Below are 22,823 nucleotides of genomic sequence, written 5' to 3' on the forward strand. Positions count from 1 at the left end.
TCTATTTAATTGATTTAGTTTTGGTACAGATGCTCCCCCCACCCCCAGACGGCTCCACTCTTCAATCTTAATCACCCTATCACTAGTCACACTTCGACATGCAAATTTTGGGAGGACTCAAACATCAAATCCATAACAGACATCTTGTTTGAAAAAGACTTAGACTCTCGATAGTTTGGAAACCTCTGCCCTGTCAGAGCCCCCTCGGATTGAGGGGAGAGGGGAGGGGCAGCTCAGAAGACCTGTGACTCACCCCTCCTGCCCTTCCCGCGTCCTGCGGACCCCGTCCAGTGTGGAGATGCCCTGAGCCCACCGTCCCCAGCTCCATGCAGACTTGGGCTTGGGCTAAAGGTGTCCTTGACCACATCCGGCCAGCCTGCTCCAACCCGTCTCTTCTGAGCACAGGTGGGCATGATGTCTGGGGACACTGGCCACTCTTGCTGGGTGTCTTTAGGCCCTCTCCTCCTCCACCCTTTCTCTGAGTCTGGGTTCATCTGTCTCCCCTCCCCTCCCCTCCCCTCCCTCCCCTCCCCTCCCCTCCCTCCCCAACCCTCCCTCCCCTCCCCTCTTCTCTCCTCTCCTCATCTGTGTTTCCTGTCAAATGCCTGAATGTCTGCTCTCCAATAAAGACAATCTAAGGATCCGCAGCTGTGGGGGCTGGGGCAGCATCTCTTGGCCTGAACCCCATCGCGTCCTGGCCACCCGAACAACCTGTGTGTGAGCACAGCTGGGGCCAGGAATGTTCCCTTTTGGCCCCACTCCGGGGCCTGAGACAGGAGCCCAGTGCGAGAGCTGGCGTGAGGCCAGGTGGCTCTGTCTCCACAGCAGCTGGTGTGGGGCGTGGTCTGGAAGAGAGCTGGGGGAGGCTGCCCCCCCCCCACCTGCTTTTGCAAAATGATAGAACTGACCTGGGCTCTGTGTGGACTGTGTGTGAGCTGTTTGCGTGGCCTGATGTTACTCATCTGTGAAACCGAGGGTCAGGTCCTGGTGCGCAGGGACCTTAGAGGCTGTTCTGGTGACCACCCCACCCCACCCAGCCCTGGGGCTTGTCTCTCCCCTTCTGCTCTGTCCTCCCTGCCTCCGGGGTGCCCTCCATCATCAGACCTGTGGAGCTCTTGTCATTCTGCCAACCGTCTCCACCTCCCTCTGGGGCAGTGGGGCCCAGATCTGTGACCTTGTCCCTGAAGGGCTGACCCTGGAGGTACAGACGGACACCCAGGGGTGGGGACTCCAGCGTCAGTGTCCCCAACCCAGCTGCCCACGGCTCTGCAGGGAATGTCGGAGCTGCAGCTGTTGGGACGACAAGCCCTGAGCCCGCACACGGTCACCATGGAGGAGGCTGGTGGGACCCCCTTTTCAGATAGCTGGAATTTTAACAAATGTTTTTGATGGGAAGGAATCCACACGCAGCTCGCTGTCCTTGGCGAGTGCTGATGGACACTCTCCGTGAGCTCACACGCCGGTCATACATTCCTGTTGCCACATCTTGAAGCTAAGAAGGAGACACAGGCAGCGAGTGACTTGCACCAGGTCACAATTTAATAAGCGGTGTCTGGGTGCTGGAGCTTGGGCTGAGCTCCCACCAGTCACCCTGGGACTCTACTTCTTTCTACCCGGGACTCTGCCTGCCAACAGTTCTGTTTCAACGAGCAGCTTCTATGTCGTGGTGCATGCACATGACCTTGTCCACCCCTCACACCAGCCTGTGCAGTCCGTGTGAATGTCCCCGTGCCCGGGGTCAGGAACAATGACTTTCCTGCGGTCTCCAGCCTCTGTGTGGAGGGCGATGACTAACATTCAGGTCTCTCTGGCCCCCAAGCCCCAGCCCCCATCAAGCAGGCCGGTTTCTCTGAGTCCCCTGCGTCCGGAGGAGGGCAGGGCTCAACGGGGCATGAGGGATGGAGGGTGCCTGTCTGGAGCGTGGTTTCTGAGGCGGCTGCTAGGACTCCGCCCAGAGTGGCAGGCAGGGTGGGTCTGGGTCCGAGCAGCACCACGGACAGACTCATGCGCTCAGTCCCGCTTACTTCTCTGCGAGGACAGGCATGGCCAGATCCCTCTGAGAGCCACCTCACTGCCCAGGCCGTAGTGCACAGCGTTGACCGTGGGCACTGTTTTGGCAATAAGAGCAGGTACCTGTCATGGCAAAAACATCAGGAAAGAAGTTTCAAAACCTCTGCTCCTCTCCCTGGTCCCCCCTGGAGACCCCAGCCCCTTCCTCTCAAAGCCGCCGATCACGTGTCCTGCTGCCTCAGCCCCCCTGCCTGGCTGTCAGACGACACATGGGAACCAGGCGTCCCCGCACAGTCCGGGCCCCAGAAGGCACATTCCCTCTCTGGCTTCCCTGCCATCGCTCGTGAGGCCTAGCCCACGTGGTCTTCGTGACAGGCAAATGCCCAGTGAGTCGTGAGTATTCGAGGGAAGAGAGAGAGGACTGTCATGGAGGCAGTAAGCAAGAAGGAGATGGGGTGGGGCAGAGACACGAAGCCGGAGGGGGCACCAGCTCTGGGGGTGTCCTACCATCCGCAGCCTGGGGGAGAGGAAGGTCACGTCCGTGGCGGCTGCGCAGAGATACAGGAGGGCGTAGGGGCCCCAGCCGAGCAGCAGCGTCCTGGTTGGCAGAGTGGTGTTCACCTGGGGACATTGTCATGGGGGGGCACTGATGCTCTGCAGCGGCTGCCAGCCCGGTGAGCCCAGGGACCTCGTAGGCACCAGCAGGGTAACGGGGCTGTGGAAGGTGCTCAGCCTGCGGAGGGACTTGGGACCAGATGAACCTTTCTGCCGTGTAAGGTGCACGACCCCGAGCCTGTCATTTAAGCTTGCTTGACCCTCTCTGCCTCGCCTGTGAAATGGCCGGACACTACCTGACTGGACTGGGGGCAGCGTCTGGGGGCAGATGACGAGCTTCGTGCCTGGCTGAGCCCTGGGTTCTGTGTGTGGCTGTGTGCACGAGGCCCCCGGGCTGGGCTGCCCTCACACGGTTCCCAGAACCAGCCCCCCCTCAGCACTGGCAGCCCCCTGGCTGGTCACCTGTCCTGGGGTCAAAGGGGCCACCGGGGAGCAGGCGCTGTGGTACCACCGGCGGCCACAGGGGGGCGCGCAACTCGCAACAATTCTAGGGTGGAAGTTGCCTGTTCTGCTCCTCAGACGCTCAGGGGAGACTCCCAACCTAGAAACCGGTGTCTGTTTTCTCTGCACTGTGTCTCCCTTCAGCAAAGAAGCTGGTGTGACCTCGCAGCTGAGGCCCCCGGGCCGGTGCGTGGCAACTCTGCTGATGGTTAAAGTCCACCCGGAAAAAAGGGCATTTTTGTGGCAGCCTCTCCCGGCTGGTGGGCTAGTGGGACCTCAGTGAGCGACTCGGCGCACCCAGCAGGGCTGGGCCTGGAGCCCAGGACACAGTGCGGTCCCAGCACAGCCCGCGCCCTCCTTCTGGGACCTCAGGGGACCCCGGTCTCAAGCTAAATAATTTGTACAGCCCTTGCCCAGTTCACAGAAAAAAATAAATGTTGCATATTAAGTGTCTCGACGACAGTATTTCATGCAACATGAGTGACCACCGGGCGGGAGAGTCCCAGACCTGGGTTCGAGCCAACTCCGCTGTTCCTGGTGGTGGCTTAGCTAATCGCCTTCAGCCTCGGGGTCCTCTCAGTGTCCAGGGATGAGACACCCCCCTCCTCTGAGGGTAGCACTACACGAAATGACACAGTTCAAAACAGGTACTGTGCACATGTGGGTTTGAAAGACTTGGCGCTTGTTTTGATTCCTCTGCTAGAGATTATCAAGGTGAAAGGGGTGTCACTGTGGAAATTCAGGGGCGGCCCGAGGGGCTTCATCTGGACTGTTCCTTCTCCTGGACAAATATGCTGGTATGATGTGGAGAAAAGCCCCTGCCTGTGATCAAGCTAATCATCTCAAAGCTACTCAGAACAGCATTTGCAAAGTGCGTGATTTTGTGCCAATCCTCTCGTTCTTGAGAAGAAAGAAATGTAGCAGTACGGATGGCATCCGGCAGGGCACCCGCTCTCTCTCGGGGTTACAGGGTCTGTCTGGTAGGTCTGAGCCATCCTGCCCCTGCCTCCAGGTCTTGGCGACCCCAGCAACCCCAGGAAGGGGGCCATCTTGCCCTGCACCCCAACTCTATGAAAGCCGGAATTTCTCCGGATTGTTGACAACACAGGAAACCCCTGAGGGGCGTCTGCCGCTCATGCTTCCGTGTGTCCTAGCAGGACAGAGGTTCCTTCTGCTCCGGGAGCTAGGCCTTACCTGGGGGTGGCCGGTCTTCCCCTGTTTCTGCCCCATGAGCCGGTAGGATGTGAGTGTGATGAAGAGAGGCAGGAGGAAGTTGAAAAAGGCCATGACGAAGAGGAAGCTGGTGAAGTTTCTGCAGCAGAGGGTGGAGGAGTAAGGGTTGTCTCTCAGGGATGGTGGCCCCCAGGCAGGCCCCTCCGCCTTCGCTCTGGACAGTCACATGCAGGGAGCTGCTCTCATCACGGGGGTGCTCAGAGGTGGATGCTCCTGGGTCCCAGCTGAGGTCCCCTCAGAGCCAGGGAGCCACTGGGTCCCCGGAACCTGCCTTAAGGAGCCAGGGAGCTGAGACGAGGTAGGTCCTCCCTCAACAAGCCGTTGGGCCATCCAGGGCTCAGCCTGCATGGACCCCACGCACGGAGAGGGGCACTGCTGTTTGGAAGCCATGTCTCCCCGAGGGAGACGTCAGTGGGCCGAGAGGAAGGAGCGCTACAGGCGTGTTCCTGGCGCAGGGACTTTAAGGGAGCCTTCGGATGACGGAGATGGGACACGTGTCACTGGACCCCGTTGGGACATCGCTGTGTCATGGGAGGTGGAAGTGCTGACCTTTCGTCAGGAGGACAGGTGTGGGGCAGGGATGCCTGACTGGACCCGGGCTGGGCGATGCCTGCAGGGAGTGTTGAGGGACCGGACCAGGGAAGATGCTTCACGAGTTCATGTGAGCAAACATGTAAAGGGGATGGATGCAGCGTGGTCCCAGCGGAAGAGGGGGGCTGGGGCGCCTGCGACCCCTTCTCTAGTGGGTCTCCCTACGTCCTGGTCTCCCCTGAGCCCCGTGGTGGGCAGGATTAGACATGGCTCCATGTCCTCACTGCAGTGTCTGGAACGGGCTTTCCCGAGTTTCACGTCAACCTGCAAGTGGGTGTCGTCGCTACGGGGCTGGGACCGTCTGGCAAACGCTGACATTGCCCCCCTTGGATTCCAGCTACGACATCGCTGTCATCAGGGCTCACGGCCGAGAGTCCCACGGCAGGGACCCTTCGTCTCACCTGTCCCCCCTGGAGTAGTCCAGGGTGCAACATGTCCCCAGGGGCTCGTAGTCATAGTGGCCCCAGCCCAGGAGGGGCAGAGCAGCCCAGAAAGCAGACGACAGCCACACGAACACCACCAGGGACACGGCCGTGCTCCACGCCAGTCGGCCACCTGCGTGGACAGGAGGGCGGTTGAGAGGAGGGGCCAGCTCTCAGCGAAAAAGAGTGGACTTCATGGTCATGCAGAATGACCCCAAATCCTGGCTCTGATGCTCAGCAGGTTAGTGCCTCAGGCGAGGTAGGGGTTTCTCCGAGTCTCACGTTTGTTCTCCAGGAATGGAACCTTCTGCATTAGCAGGTTGCTACGAAGGGTAAAAGGGAGGCTGGCTGGGAAGCCCTCCGAGTAGGTGCTCCATACCGTCCTCTCGAGCACAGAGGAGGGGCGGTGAGGAGACAGGTGGGCTTCCCAGCGCTGGGTTAGGAAAGGACAGGCCCAGAAAGCAGACGACAGCCACGCGAACACCACCAGGGACACGGCCGTGCTCCACGCCGGTCGGACCCTGGCTCAGGTGAGGCCACTGTGGGAGGAGCGCGGACCCTGGACTCACCACCTCCTGCTCCGAGCAGCCGCCACCTCTGCCTTCATGACACCCTGAGAACTCTCAGCGCCCCTGGAGAGGCTAGGTCCTGACAGAATGTTTGGGGCGACCCGTCCCGCTGACCTGACCTCCTCCACGGCCCCTCCACCTATGCCCCTTGCAGCCTCGCCCAGCTCTCCCCACCCAGGGGCCCCTCCTGGGTCTCGCGACAGACAGCCTCTCCCAGGTACCTTCCCTGTCTGTGGTTTCCGTTCCGCTGTGGACCGGGCTCCAGGGCGAGGGGCCGGGCTCCAGGGCGAGGGGCCGGGCTCCAGGGCGAGGGACCGGGCTCCCAGGGCGAGGGACCGGGCTCCCAGGGCGAGGGACCGGGCTCCAGGGTGAGGGACCGGGCTCCAGGGCGAGGGACCGGGCTCCAGGCGGGTCTGACCAGCAGAGAAGAGGTCTGCAACCCCCTCGCCTGACATTGGATTCCACTGACAGCCCCAGATGGACTTTGCTTGGATGTGTCCTCCTTCTGGGAACTGAGGGTTCATGTCCCCCACCCAAATCCATACACTGAAGTCCCATGGACCACGTGACGGTATCTGGGAGCGGAGGACTTGGGAGGTGCTTAGGTCGTGAGAGTGGAGCCTCCATGACGGGCTTTGTGCTTTTACAAGAAGAGATAAGAGAGAGGTGACCTCTTTCTCCCCCCCGTGAGGACGCAGCCAGCAGCACCACCTGACACCAGGGGAGAACTCGCCAGAACCCTGCTGCACCTGGTCTCGGACGTCCAGCTTCCAGAACTGCGAGAGACGTTTCTCCTGGATGAGCCCCCAGTCCGTGGTGTTTCCGGCCCAAGACCACCCCCATGTCACTCACTGTGGGCACAGCAGCCAATAGCCACTCTGCCCATGTGCTGCATTAGCTGCTGTGGCTTTGGAAACAGATCGCCAAGGTGACACAGCCAAGGTCGTCCAGGTGGGGTGGAGGAGCCCAGGCCCCTCCTCCCCTTCCCTGTTGTGGCAACTCTGTGCCTCCAGAACAGCATAGGCTTTGGTCTGGGTCCCCCGGACAGGGTTTAACTGCTCTTCACTGAGGCAGAGAAGCCTGTTGCTGTCAGAGGTGTGCGTACGTGTGCGTGTGTGTGTGAGTGTCCGTGTGTGCGTGCGTGTGTGCACGTGTGAGAGTGTGTGTGCATGTGTGCGTGTGTGTGTATGTGTGAGAGCGTGTGTGTGCACGCGCATTTGAGAGTCTGTGTGTGCGCGCACGTGTGAGTGTCCATGTGTGCGTGCGTGTGTGCATGTGTGAGAGTGTGTGTGTGCGTGTGTGTGCGAGTCTATGGCAGGAGCAAATCTGTGATTCCAAAGGGCCCATGCCCAGGGCTTCTGGCCATGTGGACCATGTACCCACAGGCATAACCACAGCTCCAAACCTGGAGACCAGGCTACAAAGGCAGAGCCGAGCTCTGGAGGCGCCCAGGCCAGGCCCAACCCCAGCTCTGCCCCTGTGAGCTGTGTGACCCTGGACAAGCTACTTAACTTCTCTGAGTCTCTGCTTCCCAGTCTGCGCGCTCGGGGCTTGCTGTGAGGGTGAGCTCAACCCCGCTCACTGCAGTGGGTCTGCACACTCCGGCATGGGTGGGATTCTCGAGCTTACGAGTGAGCATGTGTTTAATGCCTGTTACAGTTCTGAGAATATTACAGCTATGGTGTCACAGATATTGTTTAGAACAAGATAAAGCAGGTGATGAGAATTTTAACAGTGACTCACTCCCAAGAAAGAAATATCAAGTGAAGAACAGCAGGTGATACACTAATGTGGCCAAGTTTGAAGAAGGTACTTGACAATATGGCTTGAAACCGAGAGCTGGACTGGTTTTCATGAAGCTTCAGCACGGCAGAGGCTCTGTGGAAGTGTGAGGTGTGGGGCTCATACACACACACACGCACGCACAGACACACACACACATGCACACACATACACACACACAGAAACGCACGCACAGACATGCACACACACTCACACACACATGCACACACACACAGACGCACATGCACAGACACACACACAGACATGCACACACATGCACACACGCACACACAGACGCACATGCACAGACATGCACACACACATGCACGCACACACAGACATGCACACACACGCACAGACATGCACACACATGCACACACACATGCACACACACATGCACACATTTATGTGCCCACGTACACACCACTTCTCTGCTCCCCAACAGTGTCTGTCTTCAAGGACATTCTCTGTGCCCATGATCTCATTTGGTTTTCAGAATAAAGCTGGGAGATTGATCACAAAGATAATCTTGCCGAGGAGACAGGTTCAGAGAGGACCCCTGACTTGCCGAGGCTTCAGCGAGGGCACAGACAGCCCCCTCCTTTCCTGAGTGTCTACGTCCACCCTCGCGAACACTCACCCCACCCAGTCTCCCCTGAGCTGGGAAGCACTCAGCAGACTGTCACCCTGATCACCCGCACTGCATGGACGTCCCTCCACCCTGGGGCCCAGGAACGTACGCGTGCGGGCGTGATGACAGCGCCCCCAGGCGACTGCGGCGCTGCTGCAGATGCTGGCCAACGCTGCCGCAAAGCCCTGGAATCCGTGTGCCCGGCAGCCCTCCGGACCATAGGGCCAGCGCCTGCGGGAGACACTGGGCGAGTGACCCCGCCCTTCTGTGCCTGTCCTCCCCCCACGTTGGCCCAGCTCCTCAGGAAAGGTTGTTATTACCCGTTTTCCTGTGAGGACACTAGGGCCTTAGATCTCAAGTCACTGGGGTGCAGGGATGGACCCGTGTAAACTGCCCCGCTCAGCACCCGGTTGGAACAAAGGTCTCTGTGTGAGCAGGTGTGTCCCTTGCACCCTGGTCAGGCGGACAGCTCAGACCTTTCTTCTAAGATGGGGAAACTGAGGCTCGGAGGAGACAAGGTACCCAGCCAACGTCCCAGATCAGATGAAGGCCGAGGGGAGACCTAGGCCTCCCAACTCTTGGCTTTTTGGACCAAGCGAGACAAGAGCTCCAGCTGCCCCCCAACACCCTGAGCAGAGGCAGGAGGAGATCACAGCAGGAACCTCCCTGATGTAGGCCCAGGTCGCGCACCCCGTGGACTCCAGCCTCCATGGTCAGTGCCCAGTGTCCAGTCCACCTCAGAAAACAGCCTTGTAAACACCGCTGAGGCCGGGCTGGACCCCGGCTGGCACACGGGAGGTCTTGTCAGATCCTGTTTGCTTTCACAAACACCTAGGGCGTCCCAGGCACCAGTGGTTGTTTTAAGTTATTTACAAGTAGTGAGAAGTCAATACTGTTAACCACCTGCGAGTTAGGTAGTGATACCCAATCTCGAGAAGAAGCCAAGAGGTGAGACTCGATGAAGCCAAGACCTGGACGCAGGCAGCTGGGTCACGGGGCCCGAGCTCCCAATCCCTGCGGTCTGCTCTCTTGGTCAAGTTTGAGCAGCTCCTGGGCCCCAGAAACTCCTGTTCTCTGGGGTCTCGACTGGATCCAGCCCCGGTCAGCCCGCCCTCCCACTGGGGTCATTTTCTGTCGCGGTGCCCGGAGCTCAGGGGCTGGCGACGGGCTGGTACCGGAGGAGGCTGGACGTGGCCGCAACGAGGGCATTCACGCTGATCCCACTGTCCGCCAGAGCCAAGCTCAGCACCAGCAGGTGGCAAGGGGTCCGAGTCTCCGGATTCTTGCAGAAAGAGAGGATGGTCAGGCTGTTGAGGCTGAGACCGGCCAGAGCTGGAAGGCAGAGGGGCTGGTGAGGCCCACCTGGTCGAGACCAGGGCGCGGGCTGGACAGAGCCTGACCCCGCTCTGCCCTCACCCTTCACACTCGACAGGACTCTGAGCATCAAACCCCGCGAGGGAGCCTGGCCCGAGGCTGAGACCGTAAGGCACACACCCTGCTCCCGCCTCTTTCCGTCTAACGAGAAGGCAGACCAGGAAGAAAACCAACAAGGTACTGCGTGGTTCACGCTGGGACGTCACAGGCACGGACAGCCCCTGAGCGCGGTGCTCAGTGGGCCACACAGCCCTGTCCTCCCCTCTCCACGGGGAGACTGTCCCCCCCGCTTCAGCTGGGGAGCAGGCTCAGCGACACCAGCTCACTTGCCCCAAGTCCGCAGCTGGTACCTGTGGAGCTGGGAGTGAGCTCAAGTTTTTCGGGGTCCAGAGTGTTCTGCGGGGGGGGGGGGGGAGGGACTCGCGGAGGAGGCCTCAGAGGACGGCAGACGGAGCCGACCTTGAACTTCAGCTTGGCCACTCGGGGACTCTCAACTTCTCCCTTCTTAAATGAGGTGTGGAAACCCCCTGCCTGCAGAACCGTGAGCGTTTACCAGGAAGACCGGGTCAGAACGAATGTTCTAGGAAGAGGGACGGCCGTGCAAACGCACACGGTGGTGCGATTCCAAGGCCTGTCGGAGGACAGAGAGGGATGCTAGACTCGGTCCCCGGAAGACAGGAGAGAGGCCGGGTCTCCAGGACCAGCCCCCCCACCCCCCTGCCAGCGCTCATGGGGTGAGAATACGAGCGGTGCTGTCTCTGCGTCTGCTCTGAACCCGGGTCGCACCCCCATCAACCTAGTCTCGGGCCGGCCCAGCTGCAGGGTCTGCAGGCCGAGCTCTGGCCTCAGGGAGCATCTTAGGGACTCTGGGTTGAGGCTGGCACCTCACGGACCCAGGTCACCCCTAGACTGGAAATGCTTAGGGCCGAGAGAATGGAGACGGGGGCGGTAATGGGGGTGCTGGAGAGGCTGGTGTCTGCCTCAGCGAGCACGTTACACCCATGACCCCACCTAACCTTCATCGCACACACTTGGAACGCCAGGGCCCCGGGGGCTCAGTGACCTGGTCACAGTCACTCAGGCGCAGGACTGTCTGTCTCTAGAGCCCATCAGGGTCTTGATCGTACACAAGATTCTTAGCAGAATTTCCAGGAAAGAACAAAACAATTTTCTGGCGAGAGGGACAGTGCAAAGGCTGGAACCCAAGTTTTGGGCCCTGAGTAGGTGTCCCCTTCGCAAACCCCACCTCCCTGACCCTGCGGCTCTCTCCCTGGGCTCCCAGCCTGCAGCTCGTCTCCCACAGGCGCGGCATCAGGAGCCCCCTGGATCCAAGTACCGAAGAGTAGGTTTGGGGGTCTCTCCTTGCCATGGCCTAGGTTCTGGGAGCCCCCTGGGTTCCCCCACCCCAAATTCCACCCGGCTCACCTTCCACCAGTAGCACCACCCCCACAGCCAGCACCTCCAGTTCCCCAAATCCTGGGGGCAGGGAGCTGGACTCTGCCATCCTCGCGTCCTCCCCGCTGGCCCAGCTCGGCTCTAGCCCCCCAGCCGGGCCCCTCCCTTTATAGGGCCCCTCACGTGCGCACACAGGCAGGTGCTTGGGCTCCTTCTCGCCCCCCCCCCAAGAAGAAGGAGCCCATTCAGCAGCGCACAGAGCAGCCTCTGTGACCCCGGACTGCAGCAGATCCGCCCCTGTCAGCCCCGCCAGGCAGGATTAAGGACCAAATGGAGCGCGTGGCCGGGGGCCGAGAGGGCAGAGACCTGCATGACCAGGACGGGCTGAGGAGGGACTTGAAGCTGCGGCTGAGCCTGAGAGCTGTTCGGAGCCGGGTCCCGGCAGGTTTGTAGGTGCTGCAAGCTGAGGGCCTGTGTGCACGTGTGTGCACGTGTGTCTGGTCCACCTGGTCACTTGCATGTCCGCACCAGCGAGGGGAAAGGATGAGGCTGGGAGGTCGTCTGCTGCCATAGGAAGAATCTCACCTGGGACTGGAGACCTGGGCTCTGGTTCTGAATGTGCCAGTGACTAGCTGTGTGGCCCGCGGGGCCCTGGGTCTGTTTCCTCTTTTGCAACGTAAGCGGCTTGTCACAGGCCCACGTGAGTCTTGGTGGGAAGAGCCCCCGAGGACACAGCCTTCGGCTGCAGGTCTGACTCCAGTGCTGGTTGGGCCGGGGGCTGCTGTGCACCCTCCTGTGTGTGGCCACAGCCCACAGAGCGCTCTGGCCTCGGCAAGTGCAGCCCTGGCCCAAGGTGCCTCTGACTCGCGGAGAAATTTACGTCGGGAAACACTGACCTCGAGCAGCTGGACCTGTTTTCGGGTGAAGACGCCGAGGCCCAGCATCTGGGTTTCCCAACCCGTCCGTGAGCAGGTGCTTGTGAGTGTTAAAAAATTGGGGTCCTTACTACACCTGAGAGTTTCTGTTCTCACAGGCTGTCGAGGGCTGGAAATTTGGATTAATTGTTGTAAACACCCCAAGTAAAGTGACATTACTTCCCTTGAACACATGAGGACAGAGGCCAAGAGGAATCATGTAACGTGTCAAAGGTCACAGCCCGTAAGCGGAACAGCTGGGACTTGAACCCAGGCAGCGTGGTCCTGGGCCCTGGGCTCTTCCCGACGCCTTCACTGCCTCAGCTCATGGCCTTTTCACTACAAAACAGCGAAAAAGAATTCCCAGGGCTTTTATCAGAGGCCACGGTCTGATTTCACCTCCTCTAAGCCAGGCCCCTTGGGGGTCGGACGGCCCACGGCCTAGAGAGGTTTTGCAGGTGGGCAGCAGCCCAGCCAGCTGGTCCAGCAACTGCTTGCCCTGGGTGGCGCCCACCTGCTCCTGTCTGCCAAGCCCTGGCCTCTCTGGGCCTGTGGCTGTTGGTACAGAAGGGGGTGCCCCACCCCCACTCTCAGGACCGGCTCACTCCGGGAGCAATAAGCGGCTGAGTGTGGCCGAGCTCCCTTCCCTAATCCCTGGCCTGTGGCGTTTATCTGATGGACTCAGGGGGGCGTGGGGGCCGCAGCGCCAGTGGGCAGCAGCAGGTGGGGGAGACGGCCCAGGGACAGGCCCTGCCAGGAGCCATGAGGGTGGCGTCTGCTGTGCTCTGGCTCCTGGCCCTCGGGGGCCCACCCCAGGCCTGGAGCTCCTGCCCCCCTCGGTGCAGCTGCAGCCTCCACCTCCTGGGTGATGGCAGCTCGGCCAGGTATGGGGGGCCCAGCCCCCACTTAACCGCAGGTATGGGGGGCCCAGCCCCCGCTCCACCCCAGGTATGGGGGGCCCAGCCCCCGCTCCACCCCAGGTATGGGGGGCCCAGCCCCCACTCCACCCCAGGTATGGGGGACCCAGCCCCCGCTCCACCCCAGGCTGTGGGAGGTTTGGTGCAGGTCCTCAGAGTGCGGCCAGGATGAGGGGTCCTGTAGGGCTGGTCTGTGCTGAGTTACGTCTGGCAGCAGGCATGGCTCTGCCCAGAGGTACCAGGTCCCTTTACAGTTGGGGGTGGAGGTGGGGGTGGGGCACAGGAGTATCAGCTCCAGGAAATCCTTCCTGAATCCTCCTCCGGGATCCTGGTGGACAGGAACCTCCTTAAGGTCCCAGGAAGTCTTCCCCTTGCCTCTGTCTTTTCTCCCTCCCTCCCCTCCCCCCCATTCTCTCTGTATCTCCTCAGTCTCTTTCCCATTCTCGTTTCCCCTCCCGAGGTTACCCACTCAAGTCCCAGGTATTTCTTACCACCCCACCCGGGTGGACCCCCAGCCCCCTCATGCTCTGCCCCTTTGTGTCTCTTCGGGTACAGCCCTCGGGAGCCCCAGCCTTGACCCCCTTCCGGGGGCTCCTTCCTCCTTTCCCAGCCCCCCAGGCTCTGAGAGCACCTCACCCCTCCTTGTCTGCCTCACGGACGACGGGGACCCCGCTCTCCCACCGCGGCTCCCTCTCTCTTCATGTCTTCAAACCGTCTTTCCTCTGACACCCCCAGCTTGTTCGTTTGTGAGCCCGAACCCGCCTCGCTCAGGACTTCAGCCCCAAGTCCACCCCTTTTCCCTTGTCCTGGGTGGGTGTTGGGGAGCCACTGACGGGGTCTGGCCGGGGCGACTCTTTCAGGGATCCTGGCAGTGGGTGACGAGTGGGTGGAGTACGAGGGGTGGCAGAGAAGAGAGACCCGAGAATAAACACCCCATGTGGTTTGAAGAACAGGAAGAACTCCATTCCCCCCCAAATCTCTGGAGCTCCGATGCATACGGATCCTCAGCGGCGAGGACTCTCTTCCAGGGGACGAGAGTGGGTGTTTCCCACCCACTCTTCCCTTCCCCCCAACCCAAACCTTGCTCCTTGCAGCAGCCAAACCTCTACTGTCTGCAAATGTCCTGTGGCCAGTGCTCCTCTTCCTGTGAAGCTGGGCTCCTTCCGGGCCTAGCAGTGCCCGTCCCTCCGGAGGGCTCCACGCACATGGGGAGAGCAGCCGCGGGTGGGCAGGAGCCGCTTGGTGGGGGGCACTGGCAAACAGAAGAACAAGTCAAGCCCCGCTGAGTTGGAGCAGAGTTTGTGAGTTAAGCTGATGAGTGGGGTGTTCTCCAGGAAGGTGTGAATGAGCACGCGTCTGACATCCCACGAGAACGGCCTCCCTTAACAAAGCAAACTCTGCCGTCACCTCCAGTGCCCAGAGAGCCCTCCAGCCCGACTGGGGGCTGCCCAAGGGCGGGTCCCTCATGCCAGCCTCCCAGCGGCCTCCCCTGAGAACTTTTCCGTGTTCCGTGTGTGACTGCTGCTGTCTGTGAGCCCGTGTGCCCTGAACTGCAGGCTCCGGAAGGCAGCCCCCACTCTCTCGTGCTCTGCCAGCCTAACAGAGCAAGACTTCAGGTGCCGCTGTCTGGGCCGAAGGCGCAGGGAAGGAGCTGGTCAGACAGACGATCACACCACAGTGCGGGGAGGCGGGGACGCAGGCTGTGGGCAGTGGGCTCCTGTGAGGACAGATTGGCAGGGCTGGTACAGGCTGGGTCCCCTTTAAACCCTCAAACCACCTGCGATGTGGAGGCCATTATCACGGGGAAATGAGGAAACTAAAGGGGTGCAATGTGCTCAAGGACACAGCCGGCAAGGCAGGAGCCCAGATGCGAATCCAGCTGCGGGACCGCGGGGTCCCAGCTCTTACCCCAGGGACAGCTCACGTTCCCTGAGTCAGCAGAGGCCGAGGCCCCTGTGGGCGGCCTCCACTTCTGATGCGCTGGGTGCACATTGTTTAAAAATGAAGAGAAGCCCAAATGGTTACAAAAACGGAGGTGTCATTTAACAATCAACACTGTTAACACACTTGCAAAGGGACAATGCGAGGATGGCCCAGGGCTTCATGAGCCCGGCCCTGCGGGTGGTGCGGGCTGTCCTGGGCCCACCACAGTCTGAGCCTGAGGTCCCTCAGGCCAGGGACAGAGACCAGCTGCCTTCCCCGGACCCGTGAAAGGCTCTGAGAGCAAGACGTGCCCTCCCTCCACCCCCGGCTCCCCAAGACAGGCGGCTGCAGGCTCCCGGCCCATCTCCAGGGCCCAGCACAACCTGGAGCGCGGGTTTGGGGGGCCCTGTCTCAAATATCCCCATTTCTGTGACCAGGACAGTGGTGTGCAATGACCCTGACATGACCCTGCCGCCCGCGTCCGTGCCGCCGGACACCTGCAGACTGCGGCTGGAGCGCACGGCCATCCGCAGGGTGCGCGCCGAGGCCTTCCGACCGCTCGGCCGCCTGGAGCAGCTGTGGCTGCCGTACAACGCGCTCGGCCAGCTCAGCGCCCTGATGCTGCGGGGCCTGCGCCGCCTGCGCGAGCTGCGCCTGCCCGGGAACCGCCTGGCCGCCTTCCCCTGGGCTGCGCTCCGGGACGCGCCGCAGCTGCGGCTGCTGGACCTGCAGGCCAACCGCCTGTCGCAGGTGCCGCCCGAGGCCGCGCGCTTCCTGGGGAACCTCACCTTCCTGGACCTGTCCAGCAACCGCCTGCTGAGGCTCCCGCAGGAGCTCCTGGCCACCTGGGCGCGGCTGCACGCGGGGCCCCTGCTCCCAGGCCAGCACACCAGGCTGGTCCTAGGTAAGAGACAGCGCCGCCCTGCGGCCTCGTGCCGGTACCGCCCCGCTCTGAGTTTCCATTCTTTACCTGGGAAACAGAAATCACACCTGGTCTGGGTTTGCGTGAAGACTGAGTGAGAGGCACGCACGGCGAGGCCAGGAGCCTGAGCGCCTTCGGGCTGCGGGGCTCGGATCCCAGCTCTGCTTCCAGCAGGCCCTGTGCTGGCTCCGCTGCTCTGTGCCCGGGCCCCTGGAGCAGGGAGGTGAGGAGAGCTGCCTCAGAACCGTGAGCCTTGTGGGTGCAAAGCAGCGCTGAGCACACAGGAGGTTGCTGGGGCTGCCCAGCTTCTGGGGTGCTGTCAGCAGTGGCCTCCGGCCGGCATCCCATCAGGGACAGCCTCTCCCGTGGCCACGCACCCTTTCTGGGGACAGACCCATCCAGAGACCTATCAGATGGGAATCTAAGGCCCAGCCACCACGGACAACTCTGATGGCCTATTTCAGCTCCAGACCCGCCCCCCCTTCCCCATGCACACCCACCAGGGATCCACCAGCCTGCACCACAGTTCCCCGCCCCCTCCTGCTGTCTCGTTCCATCTCAGTCTCCTGGGAAACCCAACGTCAACAGTCTTCAAAGCATGTGGGTCCCCCTCCCCCTCGAGAGTCCTCTGAGCACCAGGTCCTCCCATACTCCTTCCTAATTGGTCAGTCCTTACTGGCCATCAGCATCAGTGTGGCATCGAAGGGTCCCCCCAGCCCCCTCTTGCTCCTCGTAGAACTTGACCCTTAAATCCCAGGCACAATACCCCTGTGTTGCAGATGGACACACATAAGCTGCAGGTCAGAGAGTGGAGGGTTTGCACCAAATGCTGCTGTCATACAGGCTGGTTCCCTCTCTCCAGTCCGGTGAGGGCTGGGAACCACAGGTGTGGAGAGGGGAGGTGTGTCGGAGCCGAAGAGAGACCACCTAGCCAGGTGTGCCTGTCGCCTGCCTTCGCCCCGACAGGGCCAGCACGGGGGCTGGGACAGTCTCAGGGGTTCAGGGCCGCTCTGCCCCGGGCCCGGGAAAGTCTCGCACAGACGGACAGCTCAGGGCAGGGAGCAGCCAGCCCCGGTCCAGTTCCATCCGCCCTACAGAACTCCTCGCCCAAGTTGACCTGAGTGTCCTTTATTTATTTTTTAAACTTGGTGACTGTTCCGACAACCAAGTCAGGCAGCCAGGGCAAGGAGTGGTTACCCCGTGTTACAAATAAGGAAAAAGAGGGACAAGAGACCTTCAAGTCATGCAGCCAGCCCCCCGAGACTCACTTCCCAAAGCAGGGTGAATGGGCTGCCCCGGCCGGCCCTCTCTCTCCGAGTCTGTCCTGTTCCCAACAGACCAAGGGCTGACCAGGTGAACCTGACCTCTCCTGCCTGGCCCGGAGAGTGACAGGTGGGGACACAACATTCTGGAAAATTAGTTTTAATGTTAATAACACAACTCCTGCATGGATATATGCAAGCATTTGAAGTATTTCAGAAAAGGCTAAAGACACTTGCTTCCTCTTCCAATTCCAGTTCCTTCTCCCCTCCGAAAGGGTGGCCACAGTACATCTACATACACGTACATGCACACACATGACACACATAGAAACTGTGTCTGTGTTACATGCACTGTTATGACATTGTATGTACCAACCAGCACTAATTTTTCACCCAGCGGTATGTCTCAGAGATCTTTGCTATTTACTACAAAAGGATCAACGTCATGTTTTTAAACTGGTGCATGATATTTCGCACTATGTGGACCTTTAGGTTGTTTTCACTATTTTATTAACACCTGCGATGCCACAGAGAATATTCTGTGTGTGTGTGTTTTATTCCTCACCTGAGGGTATGTTTCTACTTATTATCAGATAGAGTGGGAGGCAGGGAAAGAGAGAGGGAGAGAGACAGAGAGAAGCATCGATGTGATAGAGACACATCGACTGATTGCCTCTTGCACGACCCGACCAGGGCCGGGGACAAACCACAACTGAGGTACATGCCCTTGACCGGAATTGAACCCGCAACTCATTGGTCCGCAAGCCGACGCTCTAACCGCTGAGCCACACCAGCCAGGGTCACAGAGAATATTCCTGACCCCTCAGCCTGGTACGTGCAGACAAGTGTTTCTGCAGGACAGGACCTGAGAGGTGGGGTGACCAGCGCATGGGATGTGCTGTACATGAGATACTGTAATGTCTTTCTGATCGTCTCTGAAGTGGCTGGGGCGGTTCTTGTCCCCCACCTGTCGTGGGTGAGACCACCGTGGGTGCTCACGCTGCAAGTTCGAGTGCCTGTGACTGTGAGCACAATTCTAAGTGCAAGGACGCATCAGTAAGCAAAACTGATGGAAACCGCTTTCTCACGGGCTAACAGGTGAAATGGCCACAAGGTTTAACTTTCGCCAGTGTGACAGGTGACTGTTCCGCTGTCCTCTGACTTCGCCTGTTGCATTTGGGGACTCTGCTGTGACAGTTGAAAGCCAGCTAGCTCACCACCAGAGGCAGGCATGATGAGTCTGGGGGCTCAGATGTATCATTACGAGCATTTAGCCAATGACGCAGGGGAGGGCGGGGCGGGAGGAATGAGCATCCTCCCAGCTGGTGCTCAGAGGACAGAGTCACGGACACACAGCAGGTCGAACGAGCCTGTGCAGCACTCACACCCCCTTCCAAACGTGTGCAAACGTGTGTACGCACAGGCGGAAGATGCCGGTATTACCAGACACACCCTCGTATTTAGTGACAGTCTTTGGGGGATGAAGAGGACAGCACGCTAAATGCATTTACTTGGCGTTTCAGGAGCACAGACACACACAGAGATCTGTGCCTTCGAGCTGAGCACACATGGTACCTCTCCCTCCTTCCCTCTCCCTCTCCCTCCCTCTCCCTCCCTCTTTCTCCATCTCTCCTGGTTTTTGAACGAGGGCTGCAATGATCTGCCTTCAGTCTATAAAGATGTTCAATATTAACATAAAGAACACAGGGATATGACATCACGTTTGATTTCCTGGTTTCCTCTCTTCTCTCCCTTTGCGCCAAAGAAACTCGGGTCGGAACAGCGGCAGTGCCGCTCTGGGAGGGTGGGGCAGGTGGCAGGGTCCCAGCACCCCCAGCAGTGGAGTTAGGCACATGGCGATTATTGCAGAAACACTCCCTGACCAACACCCTAAAAGCGTCAGGCGGAGGGTGACAGTGGTGATGTGATGCTGCACGTGTGCTGTGGCCACCCAGGGCTCGCTGTGACTTCTCCTCATTGACGCTACGGCAGCCCTGAAAAGGAAGTGGTGCGATCCTTTGAGGTGAAGAACCAGGCTTGAGTTTGCTCAGCTAGCGAGACAAGGAGCTGGCCCGTAGGCCAGGCTGCTGACTGAGCTCAGGAGCTGCCTTGTCCTTCCTGGGAGCTGAGTAGCCAGGGCTGACCTCCTGCCTCTCATCCCTGCAGGGCTGCAAGACAACCCCTGGGAGTGTGACTGCCGGCTGCATGACCTGGTGCACCTCCTGGAGGGCTGGGCCCCAAGCCTCGCCCTCATAGAGGCGGGGCTGCGGTGCGCCAGCCCACGCGGCCTGGCTGGAGTGGCCTTCAGCCAGCTGGAACCGAGGAAGTGCCGGAGCCCGGAGCTCCACCCGGGGGTGGCCAGCTTCCGGTCTCCTTTGGGCAGCACAGCACTGCTGCGCTGTGGGGCCACCGGGGTTCCCGGCCCCGAGATGAGCTGGAGGAGGGCCGATGGGCACCCACTCAACGGCACAGGTGCGTGAACTGCAGAGACTGCTATGCTGGATGCCAGCCTGGGGCGGGTGGGCCAGTGTCCAGATGGGCAGAGTCAGGTTTGCCAAAGAGCAGGAGGTGGGCGGAGCCAGGCTGTTGACTCCCCTCCGGAGGTGGGGCCTGGGGCAGCGCATGGTCCCATCACGTCCACAGCCGCTCTGTCCAGACCCAGGACCCACCTGAGAGGCGCAACATGCTGACTTTCGGTAGAAGAGACTTTCTTATTGTATTTAATGTTCACGGTCACTTTTCCAGTCCTAAATATTCAGACGGTATCTCTAGGAGTAACTCATGACCTGAGCTGCCATCCACGGAGCTCTTCGTTGGTTAGATCATTAGTGCACGATGTCACCGCCGTGAAAACAACGTCAGGGTCCCGCTTGTTCCGCGTGTACGTGCGCGGAGGCGCTGGGAGGTAAACGCGGGGCTGGGAGCGCGATGCGTCCGGTGACTGCGCAGCGAGCGCATCTCGCTGAGGACGCAGAGACGGTCCTGTCCGGCGCTGCTGGAAGCAGGGCTGCAGGGGTCCGAGCTCAGGACCTACATGCAGGACAGTCGAGGAGGCTTCCTCAGCGTCTGACCAGAGTAGCTCGCGTCCCTCCCAGCTGTTCTCTGGCCCCGTCAGGGGCTGGCAGACACGGCTCTCGAGCAATGGGTCTGAAATCAGCAGACACAAAGCTGAAGGTGCCCTGACCAGGCTGGCCGTGGGGCTGGGCAGCGATGGGCCTCTGCCCGGGCCCACCCTGTCCCCCTCCCTCCGAAGGGCCCTGAGGAACACAGCTGAGCACCTCGGATCTGGAAGACAGATTGTTCTCAGGCTCGGACGCAGCCTGGTCTCCCCAGACTTGAGCCTCCCCCTCCCTGGGCAGTCTGAGCAGATGCACGAGCAGATTTCTTGGGACAGCAGGGTCTTAGTAGAGTCCGGGGGCTGTGAGCTTGGCCTGGCAGGAAGGTTGGGCAGTCGGGGCCCTTCCTCCTCACATGTGTCTCTCCCCCGCCCCAGTGCGCCAGGAAGTCTCCAGGGACGGCACCAGCTGGAGTCTGCTGGGCCTGCCTGCGGTGTCCCACCTGGACTCCGGCGACTACATCTGCCAGGCCAAGAACTTCCTCGGAGCCTCCGAGACGCTCATCAGCCTGGTCGTCACTGAGCCCCAGACCTCCACCGAGCGCGGCGGCAGCCCCGAGGCACTGTGGGTGCGGACAGGCAAGGGGGCGGAAGCCGCCTTCTTCAACAGCAAGCTGGTGGCCAGGCATGTCCCCCGCACCCCCGAGCCTGCTGTCCTGGCCACCTCCCCTCCCGCGCGCAGCCTGAAGGGGCCGATGGTCCAGCACTTCCCGATGGGCGCCTCGGGAGGGCGCTCGCAAGGGCCGACGGGACCCCAGGAGACCCAGATGGTGAGGTCTCTCAAGGTGGTGGGGGACACTTACCAGAGTGTGACCTTGCTGTGGAAGGCCCCCCTGGCTGGGAACTCAACGGCCCTCAGCGTCCTTTACGCCGTCTTTGGGCAGCACGACATGCGGCGGGAGGCCGTGCCGCCTGGGAAGACCAGGGCCACCATCCGCGGGCTGGTGCCCAAGACCAAGTACGTGGCGTGTGTCTGTGAGTGGGGCCTGGTGCCCCGGAAAGAGCAGTGCGTCATCTTCTCCACCAACGAGGCGGTGGACGCCGAGGCCACGCAGAGGCTCATCAACGTGGTGGTGGTCAGTGTGGCTGCGGTCATCGCCCTGCCCCTCACGCTGCTCGTGTGCTACAGCGGGCTCCAGCGGCGCTGCCGCAAGTGCCACGCCCGGGGGGCCCCTGAGGCCGCCGGGGCCTACGTCAGCCTGGAGAGGCTGGGCCACAGTGAGGACGGCTCGGAGGCGCTGTCCGGGCGCAGCCTCAGCGAAGCTGCCGGGCTGCTCTCCGCCCGGTCCAGCCTGGACGCTCAGCTCCTGGGGGCCGGGGCGGGCAGACGCATCAGCGAGTACTTCTGCTGAGGGCCTGCTCCCCCGGCACACACATGCCCACACGCCTGCTCCGACCCCTTCCACCCACACATCCGCTCCTTCCGCGGGCCGCCCGCTCCCTCTCCACGCACAGACCACAGCGAACACAGCGAGCAGGTCCTCGTGCCCGGCGCGTTCTGCGTGCCGTGCATGCTGGAGCCCATTGAGCTTCCGCAGCAGCCGCTTGTCATGGATCCCGCAGGTCTCCCCATTTTCCTGGAGAAGAACTGGGATTAAGTAACTCGCCCATCAGTCCGTTTGGCTGCATAACAAACAAGCAAAATCTAAGAGGCTCAGAACAGCAAGTAGGTGTTTTTACACAACCTACAGGTCTGTGTGTCCACTGCGGTGGCTCGGCCCCATGTCCTACTTGGGCCCCGGACGGAGGGCCAGTGGCTGCCCGGGGAGGTTCCTTTCACCGAGAAGAATGAGCAAGAACAAGTGACGCCTCGCAAACTCTTGTCCTGGAGCAGGCTCGCTGCCCCTCCTGCCCGCGGCCATCTGTCAAAGCCAGAGCCACGGCCAAACCCAACTGTCAAGGGCAGAGGACAGTTCTGCCCGGAGTCGTGGTGGGCAGACGACTGAGCTGGGCCGTGATCTCGCCTGCTTTGCTGCCCACACGGCTCAGCTGGGAGAGGCAGGTCCAGAGGTCGGACCAGGCAGCAGGCTGCGGAGGGAGCGTCCTCACCGCTCCCCCTATGCGTCCGGGTGACGTTTGCGCTGACTCGGGGCACTCGCACACCCACGCAGACACTCCCCACTCCCTGCGCACACACTGGTTCTCACCTTCCTCTCCTGGGCGCCGTCCTGCCCAGAGACAACCACTCAATTTCCAGTGAATTCTAGATGTTGGGTGATGCTCGAGAGACAGCTGCTCGTTGCTCTAAGAACGGCAGCCTGGAGGGACCCGAAGACACTCTGGGCACCTGGCACCGGGTGCCCAGCGCTGCCTCCCTCACAGCTCGCCTGTGCCCCAAAACTTACCTCGGTTCCCGAGGTGTCTCACCGTCTTCCCAGTCACTCTGTGGGACACTTAGAAGGAGGATCCGTTTCAATTTCTTAAAGCTGGGGACTCAGGAGCGGGCAGAGGGTCCCGCAGAAGGGGCGATGCCGAGTCTTGTTCTGGGACTGAGCTCTCTGGAAAGAGCACCCGGGTATTTGGCGGCCCCTCCTCTGGGCAACAACAACCGAGAAAACTTGGGGCAGCAAGTGAACCAGGAAACGGTTTTGGGGATAGCACGTGAGAGACTCCTCGCAGTGTTGGACACTTGCTGGATGCGGTGGTGTCCGGTCAGTGTGTCCCCTCTCACACCTACGAAAGACCTCACAACATGACCTTGCAATAT

The 22,823-nt window shown here is 60.8% G+C and overlaps 2 protein-coding genes across 3 annotated transcripts; one reads left to right on the forward strand and one right to left on the reverse strand.

Annotated features, from left to right (window-relative positions):
• Positions 1-1,530: 1,530 nt before the first annotated feature.
• RGR (retinal G protein coupled receptor) lies at positions 1,531-11,190 on the reverse strand. Its single transcript, XM_036281528.1, has 7 exons — positions 11,094-11,190; positions 9,470-9,626; positions 8,404-8,525; positions 5,292-5,445; positions 4,261-4,378; positions 2,518-2,631; positions 1,531-2,133 (listed from the first exon to the last, which is right to left on the reverse strand). Exons 1-7 carry the CDS (start codon positions 11,170-11,172, stop codon positions 2,011-2,013), a joined length of 867 nt encoding a protein of 288 aa, XP_036137421.1. The 5' UTR covers positions 11,173-11,190; the 3' UTR covers positions 1,531-2,010.
• A 1,486-nt stretch (positions 11,191-12,676) lies between these two features.
• Positions 12,677-21,530, forward strand: LRIT1 (leucine rich repeat, Ig-like and transmembrane domains 1). 2 transcript variants are annotated; one of them, XM_036281537.1, is made up of 5 exons: positions 12,784-12,861; positions 12,894-12,957; positions 15,255-15,721; positions 19,168-19,473; positions 20,495-21,530. In XM_036281537.1, the coding sequence occupies exons 1-5, from the start codon at positions 12,846-12,848 to the stop codon at positions 21,466-21,468; spliced, it is 1,827 nt and encodes a 608-aa protein (XP_036137430.1). In that variant the 5' UTR covers positions 12,784-12,845; the 3' UTR covers positions 21,469-21,530. The 2 variants fall into 2 exon arrangements, with proteins under 2 accessions (XP_036137429.1, XP_036137430.1); XM_036281536.1 differs by lacking the exon at positions 12,894-12,957 and having other exon boundaries at positions 12,677-12,861.
• Positions 21,531-22,823: the final 1,293 nt, after the last annotated feature.

Source organism: Molossus molossus, unplaced genomic scaffold, assembly GCF_014108415.1.
Source record: "Molossus molossus isolate mMolMol1 unplaced genomic scaffold, mMolMol1.p scaffold_m16_p_37, whole genome shotgun sequence".
Taxonomy (NCBI): domain Eukaryota; kingdom Metazoa; phylum Chordata; class Mammalia; order Chiroptera; family Molossidae; genus Molossus; species Molossus molossus.

What these genes read in the sequence shown, in the direction of transcription:
- RGR (XM_036281528.1), bottom strand. Translation starts at nt 11,172, where the DNA reads ATGGCAGAGTCCAGCTCCCTGCCCCCAGGATTTGGGGAACTGGAGGTG. An exon ending in GCCACGTCCAGCCTCCTCCG is followed by an intron (nt 8,526 to 9,469) that starts GTACCAGCCCGT and finishes TGTCTCCCGCAG; the next exon opens with GCGCTGGCCCTATGGTCCGG. An exon ending in GACTACTCCAGGGGGGACAG is followed by an intron (nt 4,379 to 5,291) that starts GTGAGACGAAGG and finishes CCTCTGCTGCAG; the next exon opens with AAACTTCACCAGCTTCCTCT.
- LRIT1 (XM_036281536.1), top strand. Translation starts at nt 12,740, where the DNA reads ATGAGGGTGGCGTCTGCTGTGCTCTGGCTCCTGGCCCTCGGGGGCCCA. An exon ending in GGTGATGGCAGCTCGGCCAG is followed by an intron (nt 12,862 to 15,254) that starts GTATGGGGGGCC and finishes TTCTGTGACCAG; the next exon opens with GACAGTGGTGTGCAATGACC. An exon ending in GCACCCACTCAACGGCACAG is followed by an intron (nt 19,474 to 20,494) that starts GTGCGTGAACTG and finishes CCCCCGCCCCAG; the next exon opens with TGCGCCAGGAAGTCTCCAGG.